This window comes from Calliphora vicina, chromosome 3 (genome assembly GCF_958450345.1).
Source record: "Calliphora vicina chromosome 3, idCalVici1.1, whole genome shotgun sequence".
Taxonomy (NCBI): Eukaryota; Metazoa; Arthropoda; class Insecta; order Diptera; family Calliphoridae; genus Calliphora; species Calliphora vicina.
Window position 1 is genome coordinate 22,562,106 of NC_088782.1, and position 25,423 is coordinate 22,587,528.

The following is a 25,423-nucleotide window of genomic DNA, read 5'->3' on the forward strand; positions in this document are numbered from 1 at the left end:
GATTTGTTTGCACAAAATTCGACATTTTCGAAGCAAAAAAAAACTTTGCTGTTTACACTAATGTTCAGTAACTAAGTGAGAATGAATGACAGATATGAAGCCTTCAAAATGACATATAATTTATTAAAAACAAAAAACCGCATTCAAACCATACTCCATTTATTGTTAATCCCGCATTTTTAAGTCATACAACAAATAAATAGACTTCGATATTTTTCATCAATAATAAAATACGAAAAATATCTGCTCTGCTTATTAAAAAACTGCACTACTTGTTTAAAGGTACGGAAAATATCACCTGTGTTAACATTTGTTAATTAAAGTAGCATTTGTCTATGTTGCCAGATTGTTTGTATCAGCATTTCTATTTTAGCCAGCATTTTACTATTTTGTAGAATTACATGAAGATAAATGAATTTTAAATTTGTTAAAGATTTTAAAAACATTTAGGAAAACGTGAGGGATTTTAGGGTGTTTAAAATTAGACTTGACCGACAGCAACCTACATATTGTTTTCTTTTTGAGTTTAATTTTAGCAAATGTCTTTAGCTAATAGAGTTTTTAGTTTGATATTAAAGGGGAACACCTGTTGTCTTAAAAATGGCCATAATACCAGAAAAATATCATAAGACGTTCCAACTTTATTGAGTTTAGCAAAGGTTGACTCAAAGAAATGCTATGATTTTAGCTCCAAAAGTTTGGATGGAGCTAAAACAGAATATTTTTAATGGGATCGACACAAAATATGTACAAAATTATGTTTTTATACCCTTCACCTTCGTGAGAAGGGTATATATAAGTTTGTCATTCCGTTTGTAATTTCTACATTTTTCATTTCCGACCCTATAAAGTATATATATTCTGGATCCTTATAGATAGCGAAGTCGATTAAGCCATGTCCGTCTGTCCGTCTGTCTGTCTGTTGAAATCAATTTTCTGAAGACCCCAGATATCTTCGGGGTCCAAATCTTCAATAATTCTGTCAGACATGCTTTGCTATTTAAAATCAGCAAAATCGGTCCATAAATAACGGAGATATGAGCAAAAAACCGGGACAACCTCGATTTTTGACCTATTTTTAATCTATATCTGGATTACTAAGTCATTAATATAGACAATATGGATATCTAATGGTAGATATTTCAAAAGTCCATTGCAACGATGTAGATAAGGCTATAGTAAGTTGGACCTGCAATGGGTCAAAATCGGGAAAAATATTTTTGAATTTTTTTGTCATAAATTTAAAAAAAAAAATTTTGAAAAAACTTTTTTTTAAAAAAAATTAAAAAACAATTTCGAAAAAAAAAAATTTAAAAACAATTAAAAAAAAATTAAATTTTGTTTACCTAAAAATATTTAAAAAAAAATGTATTTTAAAGTAAAATTTGGTGAAGGGTATATAAGATTCGGCACAGGCGAATATAGATCTCTTACTTGTTTTTTAATTTTATAAAAACAGGCTGCAATTCAGGAAAATTTTAAACTGGAGTACAAATGTTAAACTATTAATGCGGATGTAATTTTAAAAGAAAATTTTTTAAACAAAGAATAAACTCTTCCCCTTGAAATCCTAAAAAAGTTTCAAAGCTCAACTGAAACCCCTACCCGGTCACAAACTTTCCTTCACTGAGTCAATAGAATTATTTTTAGTTAAATTGATTTTTAAAAATAAATACAAATGAGAATATTTTTTTCGATTTTATTGACTGCAGTTGTGTTGCTGTTACCTGTTATTTTTTGTTAAAAATACTCTTCAGAAAATAGTTTAAACATTTAAATTTAGATTTTGAAAAAACGAAATGTTAGTTTTTCTAATTAATTTTAGCAAGATTTAAATTTTATGAAAATTATTTTAGTAACAAAGAGGAATTTTAAATTGTTTAACAAAAAATCTACATTTGAGGAACTAACAGAGGATCGGAGCCATCATTCAAATTATATAAATAGTATAAACATTTGAAACACTTATTTTTATTGACCACCTGCACTAAATTTCAACAAATCAATTTAGTTTAACTATAAATAAACTTGGAACAAAATCTATTTTCTTTTTTTCTAATTAAATGAACAAACAAAACGAAAGAAACGAAAAACGTAATGATTTTCAAGAACAAATTTACATTTTAATTCTTCACTTGTAGCATGACAATAAAACATAATTAACAAACAAAAAAGCATGTGATTGTTTTTGGCTTTCGAAAAATTGTGGCAATAATTATCCTTTTGTTTGTTGCAAATTGTTTTAACATCATTTACAGGCGCCATACGGTCAAAATACTTTGTCATGGCGGCCGCCAACCAGTGGTTTTAATTATAAAGGCAGGTCAACGATTTGCTAAAATTAATTAAAATTACTTACAAAATAATGTAGAAACATAGAAATTTCGGTTTTAGTAAAAAGATTAGTTCAACAAAGAATAATCATAACATATGGTAACCTTATTTAAATGCACATACATAATTACAAATGAGAGAGTTTGTTTGTTTGTTTGTTTACATAACAAGTAGTGAGTGTCAGCATGCAGGGTTGCTTGTAAAAGTAGTGTAATTACAGAGCTGTGTTTGGAAATGACAGATTTGTTTTAGAATTATTTGTTTAAGCTTTATTGACTTTTTTCATACGATTTTACTTTATTTAACTTAAAATTAATAGATTAACCTATTAACTATAGGGTTATTTGATTGTTTTCGAGTCGTAATAGTCTGCTATTTATTAATTTTGGGCACAATTCCAATTTTTACCAGGTTTTGAAAACATTTGCAAAACAAAATATACCTCCAATGTCATGCATTTATATCTTTTCTTGCACAATGTAATTTAATAATCAAATTTAATATTATACATACTTATTTTTCCTACTACATACATATACTTTTTAATTATTTATTTAAAAAAAAACTTTTTAATTGCATTTACTTAGAAATAATTACAAAAAAAAATAATAAAAACATGCAGAAATAAAATGTAAAGAAATATAATCATTTGCAAATTTCTTATTACTTTTGTCAGTACATTTCACCTAGAGCAGATTGGGTACAATGACACTGACACTTTTTCTCAAGGTCAGCGCGGCAGATTATTTAAATTAAATTTCTTTCTTTTATTATTTATTTTAACAAATTAAACTAAAACCATCAGATTATGCAATAATTAAAATAGAAATTATCTTAATCAAAAGAAATTATAACAAGTTTTATTTTATTTTTTTTTTGGAGAGAATTCATGACATAATACGAATTTTGTATAAAATCATAAATTTATTTTAGTAGGATTTGACAAGCGAAATAAAAATTAAATTTATTTATGGAAAACCAAATAAAAACAAAATGTATAAATGCTGCTTTTTTCACAGTCTTTAACATTTTTTAATTATGAAATTGTTGTTGCAAAGATAGCAACAGCAACAGCAACATTAACATTATTTAACATGGGCCGGGCCGAAAGAAAATAAAAGTTTTTTTTTTATATAATGTGATGACTTTCACTTAAAGAATAAATATGTTGTTCATTTTTGTTTTTTTGTTTTGTTAAGAAGCAACAAAAATAAGTGACCATTCAAATACAGTGCACAACAATATAAAATTAGCACTGATGGTTGAAATAAACTTCAAAATATTTAATTTTATTTAATTGTCTTCAAAACTACGTTTTGTGAAAAATTAAATCTGAGTTTGAATGAAATAATAAAAAAATAGTAAGATTAATAAGAACGAAAGCTTGAAACGGCACAAAATATAACTATCGATTTAACTTTACTGAAGTAAAATGAAGAAATATCTGTCAAACTGCGAAATGAACTTAAATGATAAAGATAAAGTACGACAAGATAGGAAGCAAAATAAAATAGATTTTTATAGAGGTTTTCCAAACTGCATAATAGCTATTTATTATGTCATGCACTGTACATTAAATACATTTATTTTTTATATAAGTATGTGTTAAAAGAAAGCATTAAACATACACACGCACACCTCATTGTTATGATTTTTCTAGTAAATACCATACGAAAGCCGTAGAAGCAGCGCAGTCTATAATAGAATAGAACTACTAAACACAGCAACCGTGTGAAATGCGTAGGTGTCACTATTAAATAGAGCCAAAACAAAAAAGCAAAAAGAACAAAAACAACACATTCATTCATACACACACAAACACCCTAACTAACATTAATTATGGGAGAGCAACAACATATCAACACACTCAGAGATTTAAAATGATTGATTGAATGGTTTAATTCGTTTTATTTCACACGATTTTTTAAAAGCCTTTAAAAAGTTTAAAGAATTTTTAAATAAAATTATGTTCATTTGATTAAAATGAGTGACGAGAACAAAGTGCTTACTAAAATTATTAAATATTTTCAACAAAACCCAACTTGGTCCTACATAAAAATGGACAAACAATCAAAGGTCTGCCGTCAAACTGATTCCAATGTTATTAAACAGTATCGAGAGACCTTGTCCGTTGATAGTAAACCTGGTTCAGGTAGAGGGAATGGTACACATGATGTTTCTTTCTAAAGCCAATAAATAGAAAGCATTTTCAAAAAAGCTCCCAACTCTTCCGGTAGGAAAGCAGTCGAATCTGCCCAGTACTCAGACTATTTAGTACGAAAAGTTAAAGTCAATGCAGGTTTAAAAACATACAAGACTCAAAAAGTTCCTGACAGGAACACTGCTAAAAATTTAGAGGTCAAAGAAAGAGCACGAAAATTGAAGTCAAATTTTATAAAAAAGAAAAAAATATAGCTGCTGCATAATGGATGAAGAAACGTATGTTCCGTCACATAATGTTCACCTCTTCCTGCAGAACAGCAAATTTCTGTTTGAAATTTCTACATTTTTCATTTCCGACCCTATAAAGTATATATATTCTGGATCCTTATAGATAGTGGAGTCTATTAAGCCATGTCCATCTGTCTGTCTGTTGAAATCAATTTTCTGAAGACCCAGATATCTTCGGGACCCAAATCTTCAATAATTCTGTCAGACATGCTTTCGAGATATGAGGAAAAAACCAGGACAACCTCCATTTTTTTTTTACCTATATCTGGATTACTAAGTCATTAATATAGACAACATGGATATCTAATGATAGATATTTCAAAGAACTTTGTAACGACGTATCTATATAATACCATAGTAAGTTGGACCTGGAACGGGTCAAAAAACGGAAAAAATATTTTTTAACCCGAATTTTTTTTCACCAAAAAAAATTAAAAAACCAAAAAAAAATTTTTAAAATTTAAAAAAAAAAAATTTACTGTGTTGTTGATTCTGGTGTTTTCTGTGACGAACTTTGGGTAGGCATCTCATACCGAATTAATGTATTGTTTTTCAGGCTGAAATTTGGTAGCTTGTAATACACTGCATGATCATAATACTCGCGTCAGTATTTTTGTCGACAGTCAGCTGACACTTCTCTCATTGAATGCCTATACAACTTCATCTTCATTAGTCAGGCAATGTAAGAATGCTCTGTCAAAGCTAGGTCGTCTATCTGACATTACTTTAGTTTGGGTCACAGAGACTACTAGGGTAATGAACAGGCAGACGAAATAGCCAGAATGGAATCTACTTTGGATATCTCCAATGAGGTTTGAGTAGCAATTCCACTGGGGACTATTAAAAGTATTATTTTCTGACACCTTCTTACAAAGGCTGAGAAAAGATGGCGCAACTTAGATACATGCAAAGTGGCCAAGTTAATGTGGATCTCTTTCAACGAAAAAAGAACTATGCAACTGACAACCCGTAATAGAAGAGATATATAAAGGTTGCTGGCAGTTTTAACGGGACACTCGACGATAGGCAAGCATGTACATAAATCGCCTTGGACTCCCTTTTAACGACCATAAGGATAGTGAAAAATGTGCCAGTTTACATCACCTCCACGTGGGATGACCATGCCCTCAAATCGTTCGTGCAGAATATTCAATGTGGCATGGGCTGTATATAACACTATATCCGTACATGGTGATTTTGTAAAACAAACTGAATAAATAACAGCCAATTCGACGGATGGTGCATCAGCAATATGGCCGCTATCAACTGTCAAAGTTCGGAAGTCCCTATTGGAGACGCTTTAGATCAATAATTCTTTGAGAGTCGCAATCTTACCATCAATATATTTCTTAATTAGGCTTTGAATGTCCAATTAGGTGGTGTCCATCGCCAATATATCTTTTTGATGGTCAAATGTTCATGGAATATTAACATACACAAAACTAATGATACAAAAATAGTCTAATAATGCTATAAAGTATATAAACATAACTTGAAGATCTCCAGCGAAGAATAAATTCTTTTAAACTTCTTTATAATCATATGTTTAATTCTATTTTATGTATTTTTTTCCTTTTTCTTTTTGCCCGCTATTGTCTTAATGTCTGCCCGTTTTTCTCTACGCACAGTGCAGTGTTAAAATCAAATTAGCCAAAAAAAAAAAGTTTTTTATCGTGATTTTAAAGTTATTTTTTATTTTGTTTTATCTTTTTTCATATTAATTTTTTATTTAATGACGAAACTAAATACAACAAAAAATATACGTTTTTAGAAGAAATAAACAAAATAAAAAAATATTTAAATACCAATGGGAAAACACATATTTCTGCAATAAAAATCGGTTAAATTGGTTGGCAAACCCTGTGTGTGGGTTGAGAAAATATTAGAGAAAACATGTATTTACGTATTTTAATGAGTAAAATATTGTAGTTTTGTGCACATAGTAAAATGTTGTAATGTAAAATACGACTTTGTCAAACTTAATGAAAATAAATGTTTAAATTGTCCGAATGGTAGCATGAGTAAAAAACGTATTTCCGGTAATTGCCGGTTCAACTTTGGGAAAAGAAAACAAGTCGTTATACAAATGTGAGGAAAAATTGGCTGAAATTAAAGGAAAATGTTTGAAAATATATCTTAAAGCTGATTGAGAATAGACATAGAGCGGTCACCTGTCAAAGTGGTGAGAATGTATTAGTAGAAAAAACTACGTGAAAACAAAAACAACACTCGTATGTGTGATTATTTTGAGTAATTTTTTGTTTGAGTCTTTTTCTAGTTTCCGCTCTATGTTCTCTATGGTCCTAATGTCTTAATAAATTTAAGCTATTGGCCATTGTTATCTATGACCACTTCCCATCTTTCTGGCAACATATGGATTCCGGGCCAAAAGAACTGTTCATCTTTTAAGGCCAAGAACGATTCAATACTCTGTTTCAAAGTGTAACGTATTCCTGAGAGCGTTCTGCATTGATCTGAACGTTTTTCGGCCAATGCTCGCTTCAAACGAAACCGTTGCATTCGTTACAGGTTCCCTGTGATGGTCTGGCCAGATTTTAGCAGCTCATAATAGATACGACCCTTTTGGTCCCACCAAATACGGAGTATTACCTTAGCGCCATGGATATTTGGCTTTGGTATCGATTCGGCTGGTTGGCCGGGCGTCATATACGATCTCTTACGCTTCGGGTCATTGTAATGGATTTTTCATTGTATGTAATGATTCGGTGTAATAACGATTTCTTTTTATAACGTTCAAGCTTCATTTCGGACATGCAAAATCATCTTTCAAGGTCACTCGGCTTCAATTCGTATGGTACCCTATTTCCCTGCTTTTGAAGTTGCTGCTTGAGTAGCACCCAATGATTTTACAGGCTCTTGTTGAGTTTTACAACAATCTTCATGGAGTAGTGCCTCCAATTCTTGGTCTTCAAATTTTTTTTACTGGCCTGGGCGATATTTGTCTTCCGTGCCAAATCCCCACTAGTTGCATTATGAATTTAACGATTTTAACACGGGTTTCCACATACAGCAGCTTTTGTATACATTGTCATAAGTAGATACTTGGCAGCACAGTGCTGCCACCATTAACTGTCAAAGCTGCTAACATTAATATTAAGGCTGCCGAAAGCTCTGGATGTGGAACCTTCTAGATTTGAATGGATAAAGAGTTGTTACAATTTTTAATTACTAAACTGCTTTTATTTTCAATCAAAAGTATCTCGTTTATTTAAAGGAAATAAACCACTGTTTTTAAAAGGTAAAAACGTAACAATATGTATGAATGATTCTTTATTAATCCGTTTTTGAGAACTCATATTACGAATTATTAAGCGATTTATTGTTTCGATAATGCAATGTCTGTTTTTCTCAATAGGGCTGATTATTGAACAATATCAGCACTGCAGACAACATGTAATATATTAATGCTACCATGGTTTTGTCTAGATATATTCTCTTATATTTTATGTCAGTGGCTATTCTAAATTATAGTATGATAAATAACTAATGAAATATTATTATATTATTCTTAATTTAAACATTTTTCAAAAACCTATTATTACAGCTCTTATTTTACTAAAATATTTGGCAAATTTTATTCGTTTTAAAATAAATAAACACTTTAATAAATATGCATGAATGTATGTACATATGTTAATGTATAGTTTTTATTTTTTTTTCTTTTTAAACAAATTTATGTTTGTTTATTCATTTAAATCTAATTCTATTTAAACAACTCGTAGTAGATTAATTTTATTTTAAAAATACTATTAAATAAAAACATTATTAAAATGACTAAATGGTCACAAACATATTTATTTTGTTTACCAGCAGCAACCACAAAAAATACTAAGAGAAACAAATTAATTTGCAGCCCAAGTCCAAAAGCAGATCAACAAATAAGAACCGACACAACACCCACTTATGACATTATTTCGTTTTGTAAGAATTTACTAAATTGAGACACTTGCAGTGGTAATTAATTTTTCGTTGTTGAAAAATTATAATAATAATAATAATTTCAAGATGATGATGATGCTAACCAATGCAACCCCACCACTACTGAACTAAATGTAACAGCCGCCACCTCCAAAAAAAATATATAAGAAATCGGAATCTAAACAAGTAAGACTGTTATATTCAGCTGTGCAGAATCTTGTATACCCACCATCAATATGTGACAAGAAAATATTTATCTGATATAATGGATATATGGGGGGTAATGTCAATTACTGACCGATCCTCACAAAAGTTGGTAGAAAGATCAATCACGATATTAATTATTATACGACAATTCTGAATGTTCAAGTCATTTCCGCAAAGGGACTATGGGGACTAGGGACAAATGTTGCCCGGTTTTCACTAAAATTTCTGCAAAATTTTATAGGGATTGCCTAATGACAAAAAAAAACCTTATCAACAGACATTATTTGTGGAAAATTTCAGCCAGTTAGCTCCTTTCATTTAGGCCCTATCGTGTTTTCAACAGACAGACGGACGTACATAGCTAGATCGTCTTAGAATCTTATGAGATTCTATGCAGTGTTGCAAACGGAATGACAAAATCAATATACCCCCCATTATTTTTTTATTGTTTGAGTTGGTGAAGAAATAAAAAAAAAGAACGCCAACAAATAATGTGCAACAAATGTGCCAAAAAATTTGAAAATTTGCCATTTTATAGTCATGTATTCTTCTGAATTTTATGATGTTTAGAAGAATTTCCAATTTGACTTTAAATAAACAGAAAAGCAAATAAAAAAAATAGAGACAAATAAAAATATTTATAGCTCATAAATAGTAATTAGCTAGCAACCTAAAGCATAAATAAATTAATTGCTTTTAGGAATTTTAAGGTGGTCAAGGATCAAATGAATAATGTAAATGGGAATAATTGCAAGAAAAGCAACAATCCAGATAATTGATCTCATTTTTCTCCAAGGCTATATTTGTATGTATTTTAAATGGGTTAGAACTTATATTTTGATAGAAAAATAAGGTGGAGAAACGATAAAAAATTACTTGTATAACGATACCATTTTCTATGAATTTCAAACATTGTAAAAATGCTAATTAAAATTTAAGTGTTTGCCTAGACCTGTAAACTCCAGTCAAAACCGAAAAGTTTGAATATAAACAAGAGGCTGTGCCGAATCTTCACCAAATTATACTTTAAAAATTTTTTTTTTTTTAAATTGTTTTTTAATTTTTTTAAAAAGAAGTTTTTTCCAAATTTTTTTTAAAAAAAAATTTAAAAGTTTTTTTAAAAAATTGTTTGATGAAAAAAAAATTCGGGTTAAAAAATATTTTTCCCGATTTTGACCCATTGTAGGTCCAACTTACTATAGCCTTATCTACATCGTTGCAATGGACTTTGAAATATCTATCATTAGATATCCATATTGTCTATATTAATGACTTAGTAATCCAGATATAGATCAAAAATAGGTCAAAAATCGAGGTTGTCCCGGTTTTTTGCTCATATCTCCGTTATTTATGGACCGAGTTTGCTGATAGCAAACTTCTCGAAAGCATGTCTAACAGAATTATTGAAAATTTGGATCCCGAAGATATCTGGGGTCTTCAGAAAATTGATTTCAACAGACAGACGGACATGGCTTAATCGACTCCGCTATCTATAAGGATCCAGAATATATATACTTTATAGGGTCGGAAATGAAAAATGTAGAAATTATAAACGGAATGACAAACTTATATATACCCTTCTCACGAAGGTGAAGGCTATAAAAAGGAAAAAAAGAAAATACATATTATTTTATTCATAAGCCAACCAACCACATCTCCCCCAAACAGTCAAACAGGATCCTGGATAAGAACAATGCTGAAGTTCATTCAAACGGCCAAAAAAGCGTCATATGCGGGAAGTTTTGCTTTATTTTAATACCCTTCACTTTCGTGAGAAGTGTATATATAAGTTTGTCATTCCGTTTGTAATTTCCACAATATAATTTTCCGGCCCTATAAAGTATACATATATATTCTGGATCCTTATAGATAGCGGAGTCGATTAAGCCATGTCCGTCTGTCTGTCTGTTGAAATCAATTTTCTGAAGACCCCAGATACCTTCGGGATCCAAATCTTCAATAATTCAGTCAGACATGTTTTCGAGAAGTTTCCTATTTAAAATCAGCTAAATCGATCCACAAATGGCTGAAATATGAGGAAAAAACCAGGACAACCTCCATTTTTTACCTATTTTTGAGCTACATATATCTGGATTACTAAGTCATTAATATAGACAATATGGATATCTAATGATAGATATTTCAAAGACTTTTGCAACGACGTATATAAGATTATAGTAAGTTGGACCTACAATGGGTCAAAATCGGAAAACATATTTTTTAACCCGAAATTTTTTTTTATCAAAAAAAAAATTTAAATTTAAAAAATTTTAAAATAATTCGAAAAAATTTTTTTCCAAAAAATTCCAAAAAATAAGATTTTGTTTACCTAAAAATATTTAAAATTTAAATTTTTAAGTATAATTTGGTGAAGGGTATATAAGATTCGGCACAGCTGAATATAGCTCTTTTACTTGTTTTAATTTAAAAAAAAGTTCCGCTGAAGCACACCGATGCTTATGGTGAATGTGTTTCATCGGTTTCAACGTGCGAAAGATGGTATATGAAGCTCTGCCATCCAACCGAATCGATAGCAAAGCCAAATATCTATCCATGGCTCTAATGTAATGCTCTGTATTTGGTGGTACCAAAAGGGTATTATCTATTATGAGCTGCTGAGGGAACCTGTACCGAACGCAACTGATTCGTTTGAAGCGATCATTGTCCGAAAAACGGCCCGAATATGCGGGCCACTTGTTGCAATACCTTTTAAAAACTATTTAAAGGGGGGTCAGACGGCATGTATTGCTTGTGTTTTGTGCCATGTATTGGGACATTTTTCCATATGTAAACATGTACATACCGTGTGATCCATATGAAACTTTGTGTATGTAAAATACATGTGTATTACTCGTGACATTTTTTGCAATTAGAGCATCTTCTATTTTCGTGTGTATAACAGTGTTGTATTTTGAAATACAACACTGTGTGAGTGCAAAATAAAAAAACAAAACAAAAAATAGTAAAGAAAAATCATAACAAAATAAATTTCATTGCATTAAATATATGTATTGTGATTTTAAAATGTTTTAAATAAATATATTGTTAAAAACAACAAACATATAAACTAATAGAGGTTATGTCACATGCAATTACATATGTACGTTTGAACGTGGAAATTATGAATCGTATGTATAACGTGAATTTTGCCATACACATGGAATTCCATATGTATCGAATACATGTCCCAATACACAAGCAATACATGCCGTCTGACCCCCCTATTAGACGCACTCTCTGGGATACGCTTCACTTTGGAACAGAGTATCCGAAATTGGCTTGATTCGAATGCATATGTTACCAGAAAGTTGGGAAAATGACACTAACAATGGCCAATACTTTCAATAAATTTATATTGTACAAATGTTTCAAAATAAAAGCTAAAAATATATCTTTAAAACTCTGATTCTTTAGCAGCTTTCAGACGTTTATAAGCTTTAAGGCCATTCTTCTTTTAAGCATTGTTTAAAGTAGTCTTTAATTTACAATTTTTTTTAAAATAAACTTTGGAGATTTATAAATTTTGAAATCTGAGACACTTTTTTCAGGTCATGAAATACACTTTCTAGTAGATGAATTAGAAATTCCTACAAATTGTTGGCCACTTTTGGCAGCCGTTTCAGTCTTCACATCACATGCTACTACAATCACTTACAGCTAGTGAAATAAATAAAAGTAACTAAAGTTCTAGATGGGAAACCTGGGGTAAGGATACAGTTACGTTTTAACCTTTTCAAAACGTTGGTTTATTTCCTTTAAATAAACCGGATACTTTTGATTGCAAATAAAAGCCGTTTAGTAGTTTGAAAATTGTAACAACTCTTTATTTATTTAAAATATACAACAACAGAATTAAATAGTCACTCAATGGTTTTTTATACGTTTATAAATTCTCAGAAATACAGACACTTTATAATGTATACGAATTCTCTTGAAAAATATAGCACACTTTAAGGCACTCAGTTGATGTTTATTCAAATAGCGTCTCTGATAAACTGACTAACGACTGCAACCTCTGCCACTATTTATAATACTGCCATCTGCACTCTAGATTTCTCTTTAACTGTCTAGAGGTTTCTAATACATACGCCATCTGTGGTGTACTTTCTACAATGTTCTTTAACTGAATATTCGAATTCGAATATACGGTCGCAGCAAGCAGCGTTGCCAACTTACGATCAATGGTCAACTGAAAGCTTTTATTTAATAATGCCCACAGATATGTTACAGTTTGCTATTACAGCACTGCCATTTGAAAGCATTATGCTACTTTTAAATCAGCCCTTAAAATCGTTATATTTGAATTCAAGTACAATTTCGTAACAATTCCTTAGACTTCTTTGAATTCTTGAGTGATACCAAGAAAGCGCAAAAAATGGCAAAGCTTATGAAATGTGCCAGTCTATGTTTAAATGATATCTTAACACTATCTTCTGTAGATAAAACGATTCTGCAGGCACCTCCGAGTGCACGAAGGGAACATACAGTGATATGTGCAGAAAGGATATTCTTCAAACTTCAAACAGTTAACTTCTTCAACGAAACCTGTACCACAGGGTTGCATTTAATCTCAGATCGTAGTTGATAGCTTTGAATGACATTCATAGAGAAGCCATCAATACCGCGGTCACAATATACCGCGTCAATGTTTTATTTATAGGACGATATAAGCCTTCAATCTCGTACTTAGATCACTTTTTAGAGTAGTAACCATCATTTCCTTTGGAAAGGGGGTAGATTAGAGAAGAAAGTTGGTGAAACTGAGGGTGAAAGCTTTATTTTATGTGTTTATATAAATCCGTTCTCTAAATTTTTTATTAATTTTATTTCAGCGTTTCTAATTCCATAAAGTATACTATTGATGCTTAGTGATCAAAGATACTAATACAACTAAAAGGTTGTGAACACTGTGCAATTCACTTGAAGACGATCGCTATAGAGAAGTCATTCTTTATAGCGATCGTCTTCAAGGAAATATTCTGGTCATAATAGTTTTCAAATGCTTGTTTTTTAATTTCATGCAGAATATCGATCTTAATAGCAATCTTGTTTTTAACTCATTCAGATTTGTTACAGTAATTTTTAATTTGGAAACTTTTTTAATAAATTCAGAAATGGTTTTCAATGCAGCTGTGTATATTCAATAAAAAAATAATATATTTTCCATTTGTTTTGAAAGAACTTTTCAGCCTGGCCTCCTCCTACCTATAAAATAAACCCATAAGGAAAATATCTTCGAACAACTAAATCTACTAATAATTTGCTATTTGTTTATCGTCACAACAAATTTAATTTCAATATTTTTTTTTTAGTTTTTTTCTTGCATCTTTCATTCTTAATTTTTCATTTCATTATTTGTTGTTGATCAAGCCTGTTGCTATAACGTTGTTGTTGTTGTTGCCACAATGGATGTTGTTGCTGTGGCACAGCTTTGCAATGACCATCACCTCATCAGTTTTATTGTAGCATTTAATGTAGAAAACACAAACATTTAAAAAGAAAATCGGGGGAAAAAAAACTACAACAAATGGTCGGAGACCAAGAAATGAAAATTTTTCTTCAAAAATACATGGCGGCGAGTATGAAAAACAACCAAAAACTAAAACCTAACAAAAAAAAAACAGATAAATATTTTAGCCAATATTTAGCAACAGCCAAACAAAAAAAAATACAATGAGAAACAAGAATATGAGAACAAGACCAAAAAACAAGTGAAAACTACGAAATGATGTGCCACCTCATGCCAACAACATGCATGCAGACCACCACCACCACCACACCACACTGTTTGCCACATCACGAATACAAATCATTCACCCACGCTACAACTACGACTCTACATCATCATCATAATAGTTTTTTAGTACCTAGACAGTACCAGCAGCAGGCTGGCAGGCACTACTACTTATTTATCCCTCCTGTATTAACTAATACTATTTCAGTTTTATTGGTCAGTTATGCAAAAGAGTGAAAACATGTTCCTTAAGTTTAGACTACTGTTGCCAAATATTTAACAAATTAATATAGTCCCTATCTAGCTTCAATCGTAGGACTTAATATAGTCCCAATTTAGACTCAACCGTAGTAATTAATATTGTCCCAATTTAGACTCAACCGTAGGTCTTAATATTGTCCCAATTTAGACTCAACCTCAGGCCCTAATATTGTCCCAATTTATACTCAACCGTGGGTCTTAATATAGTCCCAATTTAGACTCAACCGTAGGGGTTAATATAGTCTCAATTTAGACTTAACAGTAGGTCTTAATATAGTCCCAATTTAGTCTCAACCGTAGGGTTTAATATTGTCCCAATTTAGACTCAACCGTAGGTCTTAATATAGTCCCCCTTTAGACTCAACCGTAGGGGTTAATATAGTCTCAATTTAGACTTAACAGTAGGTCTTAATATAGTCCCAATTTAGTCTCAACCGTAGGGTTTAATATTGTCCCAATTTATATTTATAAGACCGTAGGTCTTAATATAGTCCCACTTTAGACTCAACCGTAGGTCTTAATATAGTCCCCCTTTAGACTCAAACGTAGGTCTTAATATTGTCCCAATTTAGACTCAACCGTAGGTCTTAATATAGTCCCCCTTTAGACTCAACCGTAGGGGTTAATATAGTCTCAATTTAGACTTAACAGTAGGTCTTAATATAGTCCCAATTTAGACTCAACCGTAGGGGTTAATATAGTCTCAATTTATACTTAACAGTAGGTCTTAATATAGTCACAATTTAGACTTAACAGTAGGTCTTAATATTGTCCCAATTTAGACTCAACCGTAGGCCTTAATATTGTCCCAATTTAGACTCAACCTCAGGCCTTAATATTGTCCAATTTAGACACAACCTCAGGCCTTAATATAGTCCCCCTTTAGACTCAAACGTAGGTCTTAATATAGCCTGAATTTAGACTTAACAGTAGGTCTTAATATAGTCCCAATTTAGACTCAAACGTAGGCCTTAATATTGTCCAATTTAGACTCAACCTCAGGCCTTAATATTGTCCCAATTTAGACTCAACCGTAGGTCTTAATATAGTCCCCCTTTAGACTCAAACGTAGGTCTTAATATAGTCTCAATTTAGACTTAACAGTAGGTCTTAATATAGTCCCAATTTAGACTCAACCGTAGGCCTTAATATTGTCCCAATTTTGACTCAACCTCAGGCCTTAATATTATCCCAATTTAGACTCAACCTCAGGCCTTAATATTGTCCCAATTTAGACTCAACCATAGGTCTTAATATTGTCCCCCTTTAGACTCAAACGTAGGTCTTAATATAGTCCCAATTTAGACTCAACCGTAGACCTTAAGATAGTCACAATTTAGACTCAGCCGTAGGCCTTAATATCGTGCCAATTTAGACTCAGTTGTAGGGTTTAATATCGTCCCTGTCTAGCTCCAATCGTATGTCTTTATAAAATCCCTATTTAACTTCAATCGTTTATCTTTATATAGTCCCAGTCTTGCTGAAGACTTAGATTTTTCATTTCAACATAACATAACAAAATAATACCTTTAAATATCTGCCCATCTACATGCATAGTATTAACTTTTGTTTGATCATATTCGGCTCCCTACTAGGCTTTTAGCCAAAATTCTTTATTTCTGTTCATTGTTGCTGTATTATTTTGCCTCTCTCAACACTGCAGAACAAAACAACAAAAATTAAAATTCGCTAGAATAAAGCAAACACAAAAAAAAATTAAAACAACTTTCAGTTGAATATTCATTTTGCATACGAAAGATTTTCTATTTCATTTAGATACAATTTAGTACCTCATTAATCCCCAATACCAATAGATGTGAACAATGAATGACGTCCGTCCATTATTCACATAAAATTATTAACCTACTTTCAATGATTGACCGTCCAAAAGTCATACAAATATTCTATTGACGTTTCTATTGTCAAAATGACTGAATGAAGAATCGAAGAATCATGTCAGTATGGCAAGTATTTTGTACTAAATACAAATTGTTGCTATTTTGTATGTTAGACATCACTTGAACTGTTGTTGCCAGTTGATCGATCGGCGGATTTTTCTTTTGGTTTGGTCAATTGTTGGTGGTTGGGTATCCCAAAAAAGAAAATTCTCAAATAATCAAATATGATTCATTGTACTTAGATGAGTCTAGATTTTCTTGTATTTTTTTTTTTATTTTTTTTATAATAAGAACTAATTTAGATTATTTATGTACAAATGTATTTAAATTTGATTCATTAGTTATGTTTATATGAATTTGTGATTTTCTTTGGGATATTTTTAAGTTGCCAAATAATAATTATTTTTGTTTCTATTGTAATAAATTTCGTTGTATTTATTATATAAAATAATGTGAATCATTGTGTGAACAAAAGTCATTAAATTATACTCTTGCGAAAATTTTTATACATGTTTATTTTTTTGTTTTGAGTTCTTGGGTCTATAATCATAAATATTTTAAAACTACTCGAAGACAACAGCAGGAGAGTTTACAAAATTTCAAAAAAAATAATCCAAAATTGCAAATTAGTTCTTGAACTGTTAGCCGCAGGACACATATGGCTAGTCTTGGTTGCTATCGCCCAGTAAAAAAAAAGCTCTGATTTCTTAAAAAAAATTCATATCTAGCTTCAACCGTAGGTCTTAATATAGTGCCTATCTAGCTTTAATCGTAGGTTTTAATATAGTCCCTACCCACCTTCAATTGTAGGTCTTAATATAGTCCATGTCTATCTTCAAACGTAGGTATTTCCATAGTCCATATCTAGCTTCAATTGTAGGTCTTAATATAGTCCCAGTTTGGCATCAATCGTAGGTCCTAATATAGTCAAACTTTGGCTTCAATCATAGGTCTTAATATAGTCCCATTTTGGTTTCAAACGTGGGTCTTAATATAGTACCAGTTTGGGACTATATTAGGGAAATAGCCAGGACTCCAAGTACATAAATAAGGCAGTAATGTTGCGAATTGTAACCGTGTGGTTACAATCCATGTAGTTCTTAGCCGCGGCATGCCGGAGGAATATCAAACAAAATCATATATTATTATAGTGAAACTTACTCCCCAGCGTATATAATTCCAAATTTATAAATATGTATACTTAAAATTCCTTTTTTTCAAGATAAAATGTAAAAAATTAAACATTTTTTTAAATTTTTTTTTTTTCAAAAGTTTTTTCCAATTTTTGTTTCCTTTTAAATTTATTAGTGTAAAAAATCAAAAATTTTTTAAATTTTTTTTTTTTTAAATTTTGTTTAAAAAAGTTTTTTCCAATTTTTGTTTCTTTTTAAATTTATTAGTGAAAAAAATTTATGACAAAAAAATTTTTGGAGAAAAAAATTCGGGTTGAAAATATTTTTCCCGATTTTGACCCTTTGTAGGTCCAACTTATATACATTGTTGCAAATGGCTTCGTATATCGTTAGATATCCATATTGTCTATATTAATGACTTAGTAATCCAGATATAGATCAAAAATAGGACTAAAATTTAAATTGTCCCGGTTAACCCGCATCCTACTGAGCAAAAAAAAAATTTTAAAAAAGTTTGATTTTTCCAAAAAAAAAAATCAAAAATTGTATATCTTGAGTTACAAAACATTTATTTTGCTATATATCCCACACGAATCCTACTAAGAGACCAAGTAGGTCTTAAAACAATAGACCCAAGCTTTCTTTTGAGCAAAAAAAAAATTAAAAAAGGGCCCATTTTGGAAAAAAAAAATTGATTTCGCAAAAAAAAAGTCAAACATTGCATGTTTTGAGTTACAAAACATTTATTTTGATAGATATCGAACTCGCATACCACTAAGGGACCAAATATGTCTTCAAGGAAAATATCTGAGCTTTATTTTAAGAAAAAAAAGACCCATTTTCGGAAAAAATATTAAAACTTTTTTTAAATATTTTTTTTTCCAAAGATTCTAAACTATTTGGAACATATTTTGCTAAGAACAATAGATAATAAATTACATGGATGAGAAAAATAACATGTTTGGCCAAAATGTCAAATTTTGACCCCCTCTAACACAGAGAGTTCTTGACCGATCTTGTTGAAAAATTGTGCCTGAGTTACTATCCAATAGAACTTACCTTGATGTAAATTTCATTCCGATCGGAAGACATCGATTTTAAAAGTTGGTTAACTTGACATGAAATCCCCCCATATACAAAAAGAATTAATTCTTTTAAATCACTCCCTACATTTTGATGAGTGATTTATTGTTTTTTGACGCAAATGTTTTTTTTTTTGTTGCTAATTTTATGCACTAAACAAACAAATAGTTTTGGCAACACTGAAACAACTCGAAATAACAACAAAAAGGACAAAGCGAAAATGAAGATAAAAACATAAAGTCAAACAGACACACACACATGCACGCATGCATTTACACACAAACGAAGAAAATCAAATTGGAATTTAGGGCGTTTCGCCGGCAAACAAAGAAACAATAAAATGCAAAAATACAAAAACATGCTTGTTCCGGTTTAATGAAGAAAAACGATGATGATTATTTTAAAAAAAACTTTGGACAATTTAAAATAAAGTAAAACTTAAAACCAAATAAAACTTGTTTTGTAAAAAGCCCTAAACACAAAAACATTAGACTCTAAGCACAATAATAAAGTATTTATAAACAAAATGAATCAAAAGCAACAAAATAAATAAAATAGAGGAGTGTAGGCGTTGTACAATAGACACTGACCACTAAGGCAGACGTACAGAGGACCAGATAGGTATAAACTTAACACACGAAAAAAGAAAACAAATGTTGAATAAATTACGAAACAGCACAAAAAATTGATTTAAATGCGAAAAAATATGAAACAGTAAAATATAAATAATAACAGCAAATATTAAAAGGGGAGAAAGACGGACTGACAAGGCAGCAGGCGAAAACAACTGCAACCACAGCTGGCACTGCTGTAGAAGTTGAGCCAAACGCAGCTGCTTAGCAGAAATAATCAACGAATATACGTCCATAACATCTAGAGAGGAGAAAACAAACACTAAAAGTTTGTGTATAGTGGATAGATGTGCTAGGTGCCTGGGTGATCCACTAACATAAATACAAAACAGCAACTACATACAACAATAAAAAAATAAGGCGAAGAAAACATGATGGTGTCTATTAGACTTTTGGTTTCGTTTTTCTACAAAGTTCCTAGACGGGATGAGTTTGGCTATTTTAGAACTTACCTTAAAGATATAGAAAAATTCCTTTGTTACTAGCTGCTACATGCACTAAAATCACACTTAGACACTTTTTCAGTTTAGTTAGTTTTGCCACTTTTGTGTTAAATTCTCTTTCGTTGGAATACCGATTTTATTTTTATTAAAAAACACCCAATTTTTATCATTGGCCTATAATTTTCTTAAGAAAATATGACCAAACCACAGCACTAACTACTAGCTAATCTTACTTTTAGCAGTCTTTATATTTTTTGGCGTTTTTTTTAAATATTTCTTGGTATTTTTATCTACTATATATTTTTGTGTTCTACTCCGTTTTTGTGGCTATATAGAATTTCTGGAAACTTTTTCCTGTACTCACGACACTTGATTTTATCGCACTTTTACGAATTTCTCAATTTAATCGTTATCATTTTGATTTGTTTGCATTATTTATTGAATTCCATTATTAATATTAAATAAATTTAACAATTTAATGCACAGACGTCGCGGAATTTTTTATTTTTATCCACAATTACACTATTATTGCAGATTCGTTTCTTCTTCGTTTTTGTTGACATTTTGTTTTGTGTTTGTCAAAACGGAATTTTGACAGTTCTCCAACAAGAACTCTCAAACTATGTTTTTTAGGTTTGGTGTGTGTCTATGCTAATAGGGAATGTAGAGAAAAGTATTGCCACATATTTAAAAGAAAATCTCTAAAAAACAGTTAAATATTTATTAGGGTTAACGAATTGAAATAAATACCATAATTGAAATTCTAGTTTATTTTCTCCAAGGAATGAATACATTGAAATAAAAGGTGATTTTGGAATAATATTTTTTATGTCACCGGTCTATATTTTCAGTGTTACTGGCCGTTGAATTTGAAACGCTAATTTTATATCTTACTTTGATATTTGTTATCGGATTGAAGTATTAGTTTGTATCGTTTGAATGCTTTTGAAAATAGCTTCCAAATGAAGTACAAAGCATCATAAATCATTATCACATTTGGAACCATTTCCGAATCTCCAATTTTTAATCTGATGTTTGTTTTAAATGAATATTGTTTTAAATAAGATATCATATAACCGCATAACTTTTAAAATATCAGGTTTATTACTAGCCGACCTACAACAGGGCAGAATAGTTCCATAACTTGGAAATAAGAAAGTAAATGTGACACATATTAATTTAATTTTGACCCTAATAGGTTCAAAAATGTATATCACGTATTAAAGGTATTTTAAAAACCTATCCAATGTTATATAATCACATAGGATCAGAACTTTGGAGGCTCATATCTTAAGAATTATGGTGACATATTCCAAATAAAATGATCAAGCTCTAGTAAAAATTTTGTTACGATACGGAACGGCTCCCACATACTAATTTGTGTTTATGTAAAATAAGGTTGCGTTATGTTAAAAAATATAGTTTGTATGTGATAAAAATTTTAAAAATAAATCCATACATTTACGGTTCTTCAATAATCCTATATTGAGGCTTTTATAAATATTTATAGACCCTTATCATATTAAATAAAAACAATTTCAACTCATTTTAGCGATTTTTCTTTTAAATATCAAAATGGACACATTTATTGTTTACCCCCTAAGTGCAACACTGTAAATAAGCATTAATACTACTTTATACAACACTGTATTCAAGGTATCAAGGTAGTGTTGTATATTATTGGCAATCTTGACTACTCATTAAAATACCCAATATATTTCTTTGGTTATTCAATATTAATATTAAATTATTTTAAGCTTTTTTGGTTTATTTTTAATATTCTACAAAAAATGTTATGTTAAAAACTATCACTTTTCATATCCCAAGGTTGAAGTGTTTTTTCTCTTCCATTTTATATAAAAATTTATGTATATCTGAATATATTGAGTAATTGCTTTTTGCTATTGAGTACCCGGAAAATTATTCCTAATTGCTTGCTGAGTACCCAGTTACTCAACCATTTTACAACTCTACATCATTGTTCGGCGTGAATTTATAAAATAGACGCCGAAATTTTTTTCTTCCAACACATTTCTCTTTTTGCTAAATTAAAATAGGTTTACTTCTTGTGCAAAACACACTGAATTAAAAAAACGAAAAGTGAAATACAACATAAATACTAACAGGTAAATAAAAGTGAACTAAATTGCGCTTAAATCAACAACTAAAGCATTTTTCATTTAGATTTGGAAATAAGTTGCATACAAACAAAATGGCTGACATTTCAACTGAAGAATTAAAAAATGAAATCCATGCAGTCTTAAAGACAGCCGATTTGTCCGTGGTCTCGGCCAAAAAAGTGCGTGAACAAGTGGAGAAAAAGTTGGAATGTTCCTTGCTCAGTCGCAAGAAGGAGTTCGACAAAATTGTGATGGATTTCATAAATGCCCAGCAAGATGAAGAATCAGAAGAGGAAGACAAAGATGATGCTAGTGCTTCGGAAGAGGAAGCCAGCAGTGAGGAGGAAAAGAAGCCGGCTAAGAAACGTCCCCAACCTACACAACGCAAAGCAGCGCCTCCCAAAAAGAAGCGCAAATCATTGACTGCCTCCGACTCGGGTTCCGAATCCGATGCCGGTTCTGACTCAGACTTTGAAATGCCCAAGAAGAAGGCAGCTGCCAAAAAGAAGAAGGCACCCGGTGATAAACCAGCAGGTCCTCGCAAATCGACAGGTTTCACCAGAGCCTACAACCTATCCCCGGAATTGTCATCCTTAATGGGTGCCGAAGCTCTGCCCCGCCATGAAGTGGTCAAGAAAGTCTGGGCCATTATTAAGGAACGCAACTTGTACGATCCGAAAAACAAACAATTTGCCATTTGTGATGATGAACTTATGAAAGTAATGAAAGTTAAACGTTTTCGTACCTTTGGTATGTTGAAACATTTAAAACCCCATTTCTTGGAATAAGCAAACAATGAACAAAAACATACCCCGCGGGCGTTTAATGGACAAACATTAATGGCCATTTAGATATACTAAAACTAGAGTGTTTTAGTAATTAAAAAAAATATTTTTATAATTTTAATTATTTTTTATTTACTATTTTTTTCCTTGCAGTTATTGTGACAATTTAAATTTTATAAAAAAAAAAGAAATTTTATTAGAAACTCTATATGAAGAAGAATCGAGAAAATTATAAACTACTGATTAAATTTTATTAAACAAAAAAAGAGCATTTCTAAAATAGTACTTTAAGTTCTTTTCTAAATATGTAATTAAAATGTAATTCTTTTTTGTTTGACTGCATTACGCATATTTATGCGTAAAATATTTAACAATTTAAGAAAAATCTTAAAAAGAAACTCAGTGTATCCGCAATAAACTAAAAATAATTTTCAATTATAATTATTTTTCTTAAGTTCTTTTGATATTTTACATTTAAGAAAAACAAAAATACAAAAAAAATAAACTTAAAATGCTTCAATTTAAAACTTAATAATGTTATATTTGTTAATTTAGTTAAGGGCAATGGTAGATGATAACTTGAATATAGGATATGAGCAAAGTGGATGCCAAATATATTTCAAGCGATACCAAATTGAGAATTTTTATAATGCCGACTTAATGTAACTGAATTAAACATGCTTTAACATATTCAGATTTAATGACTATAACTGAAACACGTCCTCATTTTCAAACAGTTTTTTTTGTTTGCAAAATTTGCTGTAGCAGCAATAATCAATCTGGGAGTTCTGCATTTTCTTCTAGTCCAAGAAATTGTGCTACTTCAACAGTATGAGTCCATAAATCCAAAATGCGTTAAGTCTGTTGCTCCATCCTGATGTAAGTTGTGCCAGACTTTTGTTTTACTCGCAGAATCTTCTCAGCGTCTGCTACCGCGGAATTGACGTCTCTGTAAATGTCGTTCAAAGCTGTGGATCCTGCACATACCTCTGTATGGTCTCCTCGCATTTCAGTATTTAATGTCTGAAATGCCTCGGGGGAGACTCCAACTGTGTGATGTTGAAGTTTTGAAGACTACTCCGGTGACATCCCAGAAGGAACTGTTGCGAGTGACAAAAGTTCATCTCGAATAAGTCAAAGATTAGAGTTGGACATAATCGTTCTTTTTACTGATTGTTCATTTTCGAAACGAAATCTGATTAGTTGTAGAGGAGACCATTTACAAACTATTTATTTTAATAATTCATTTTAATTTTTTGTATCCACTACTGAAAATTCACAATTACATATTAAAGTTAGCTAGATCATATTTCCTTTATATTCTGGTGCGCATTTTATAAAACGTAACAGCAGACATTTCTTAATCTTTTAATTGAATAAATTTCCTAGTTTTTCATCGAAATGTCTTAAGCTGAAAAATCTCGTTTTATAAAATGAGCTCCTTAATAAATACATATTTTCCGTTCAATAATCATATTCCGGGGCCAAATTACCGCATTTGAGATTATGGCATTCAATATCGAGCAAGAAATTTAGTACATTTTATCATAAATTCGATATCGAAATCATTTTTCGATACGATAGCTCGCTGGCCCCAGGTATGTGATGAAAAACGTTAAAATTCAAAACGATCGTTTTAAAAAGGTGTGATGAATTTCGATAAATTTTAAGTATAATAGTTAATAAGAAATGCGTTTAAAGAATTTACAAAACGAATAGATTAAAAACATCACATATGTATATTTTCTTTATGCAATTGATTTCCATCACATATGTCCCTGAGGCCAAAATACCGAATTCGATATCGAGTAAAATTGATCGTAATGTTAATATTTGAGGTTATTGCATTTTATTATAATTTCGATATCGAAATCATTTTTCGATACAATATCTCCTTCGATCTCGAATGCGGTAATTCGGCTCCTGATTTTAAATTTTAAGGAAAGCTGAAAACATGGGCAATAAATGTCCAGTACCTATTTTATTATATAAGTTTTAATTAATCGTTATAATAAAAAAATCGTGGAATGAAAGAAAATGTTTACTATTTTAAAAGTTTCATAATAAAAGTTTCACCTCACACTGACTATGTGAAATTTCATTAAGATATCTCCAATCGTTCTTATGGGTTAAGATGATTAAATTAAACTAAATTTATTCTTTAAGAATTCTTAAGTGAATGAAATTATTTTGGCAGCTTTAAAAAAATGTTCGAACTTAATTTCGAACATATCGCTCATTTGCTGCAACAACGTCATAATTCAAAAAAAGTCGTTTCGAGAACAACGACTTTAAATGTTTTATATTTTACTATTTCTTAAATAAATTTTCAACAAATCATGCGATTTCCGAAATAAAACCTGATTTAAATAGTAGATACTAAAATCTTTCTAATCTGTATTT

At 30.7% G+C, this 25,423-nt stretch overlaps 2 protein-coding genes across 2 annotated transcripts in view; one reads left to right on the forward strand and one right to left on the reverse strand.

Annotated features, from left to right (window-relative positions):
• Mrtf (Myocardin-related transcription factor) overlaps nucleotides 1-20,683 on the reverse strand; it is a 208,661-nt gene extending 187,978 nt beyond the window's left edge. The window contains exon 1 of the transcript XR_010576224.1: nucleotides 20,125-20,683. The gene's annotated coding sequence lies outside the window, so the exon portion shown is untranslated. The remainder of the gene's footprint in view (nucleotides 1-20,124) is intronic.
• A 1,420-nt stretch (nucleotides 20,684-22,103) lies between these two features.
• On the forward strand, nucleotides 22,104-23,555 carry Non2 (upstream activation factor subunit spp27 homolog Non2). Its single transcript, XM_065504536.1, has 2 exons — nucleotides 22,104-22,241; nucleotides 22,300-23,555. The coding sequence occupies exon 2, from the start codon at nucleotides 22,328-22,330 to the stop codon at nucleotides 23,021-23,023; it is 696 nt and encodes a 231-aa protein (XP_065360608.1). The 5' UTR covers nucleotides 22,104-22,241; nucleotides 22,300-22,327; the 3' UTR covers nucleotides 23,024-23,555.
• The last annotated feature ends 1,868 nt before the right edge of the window (nucleotides 23,556-25,423 follow it).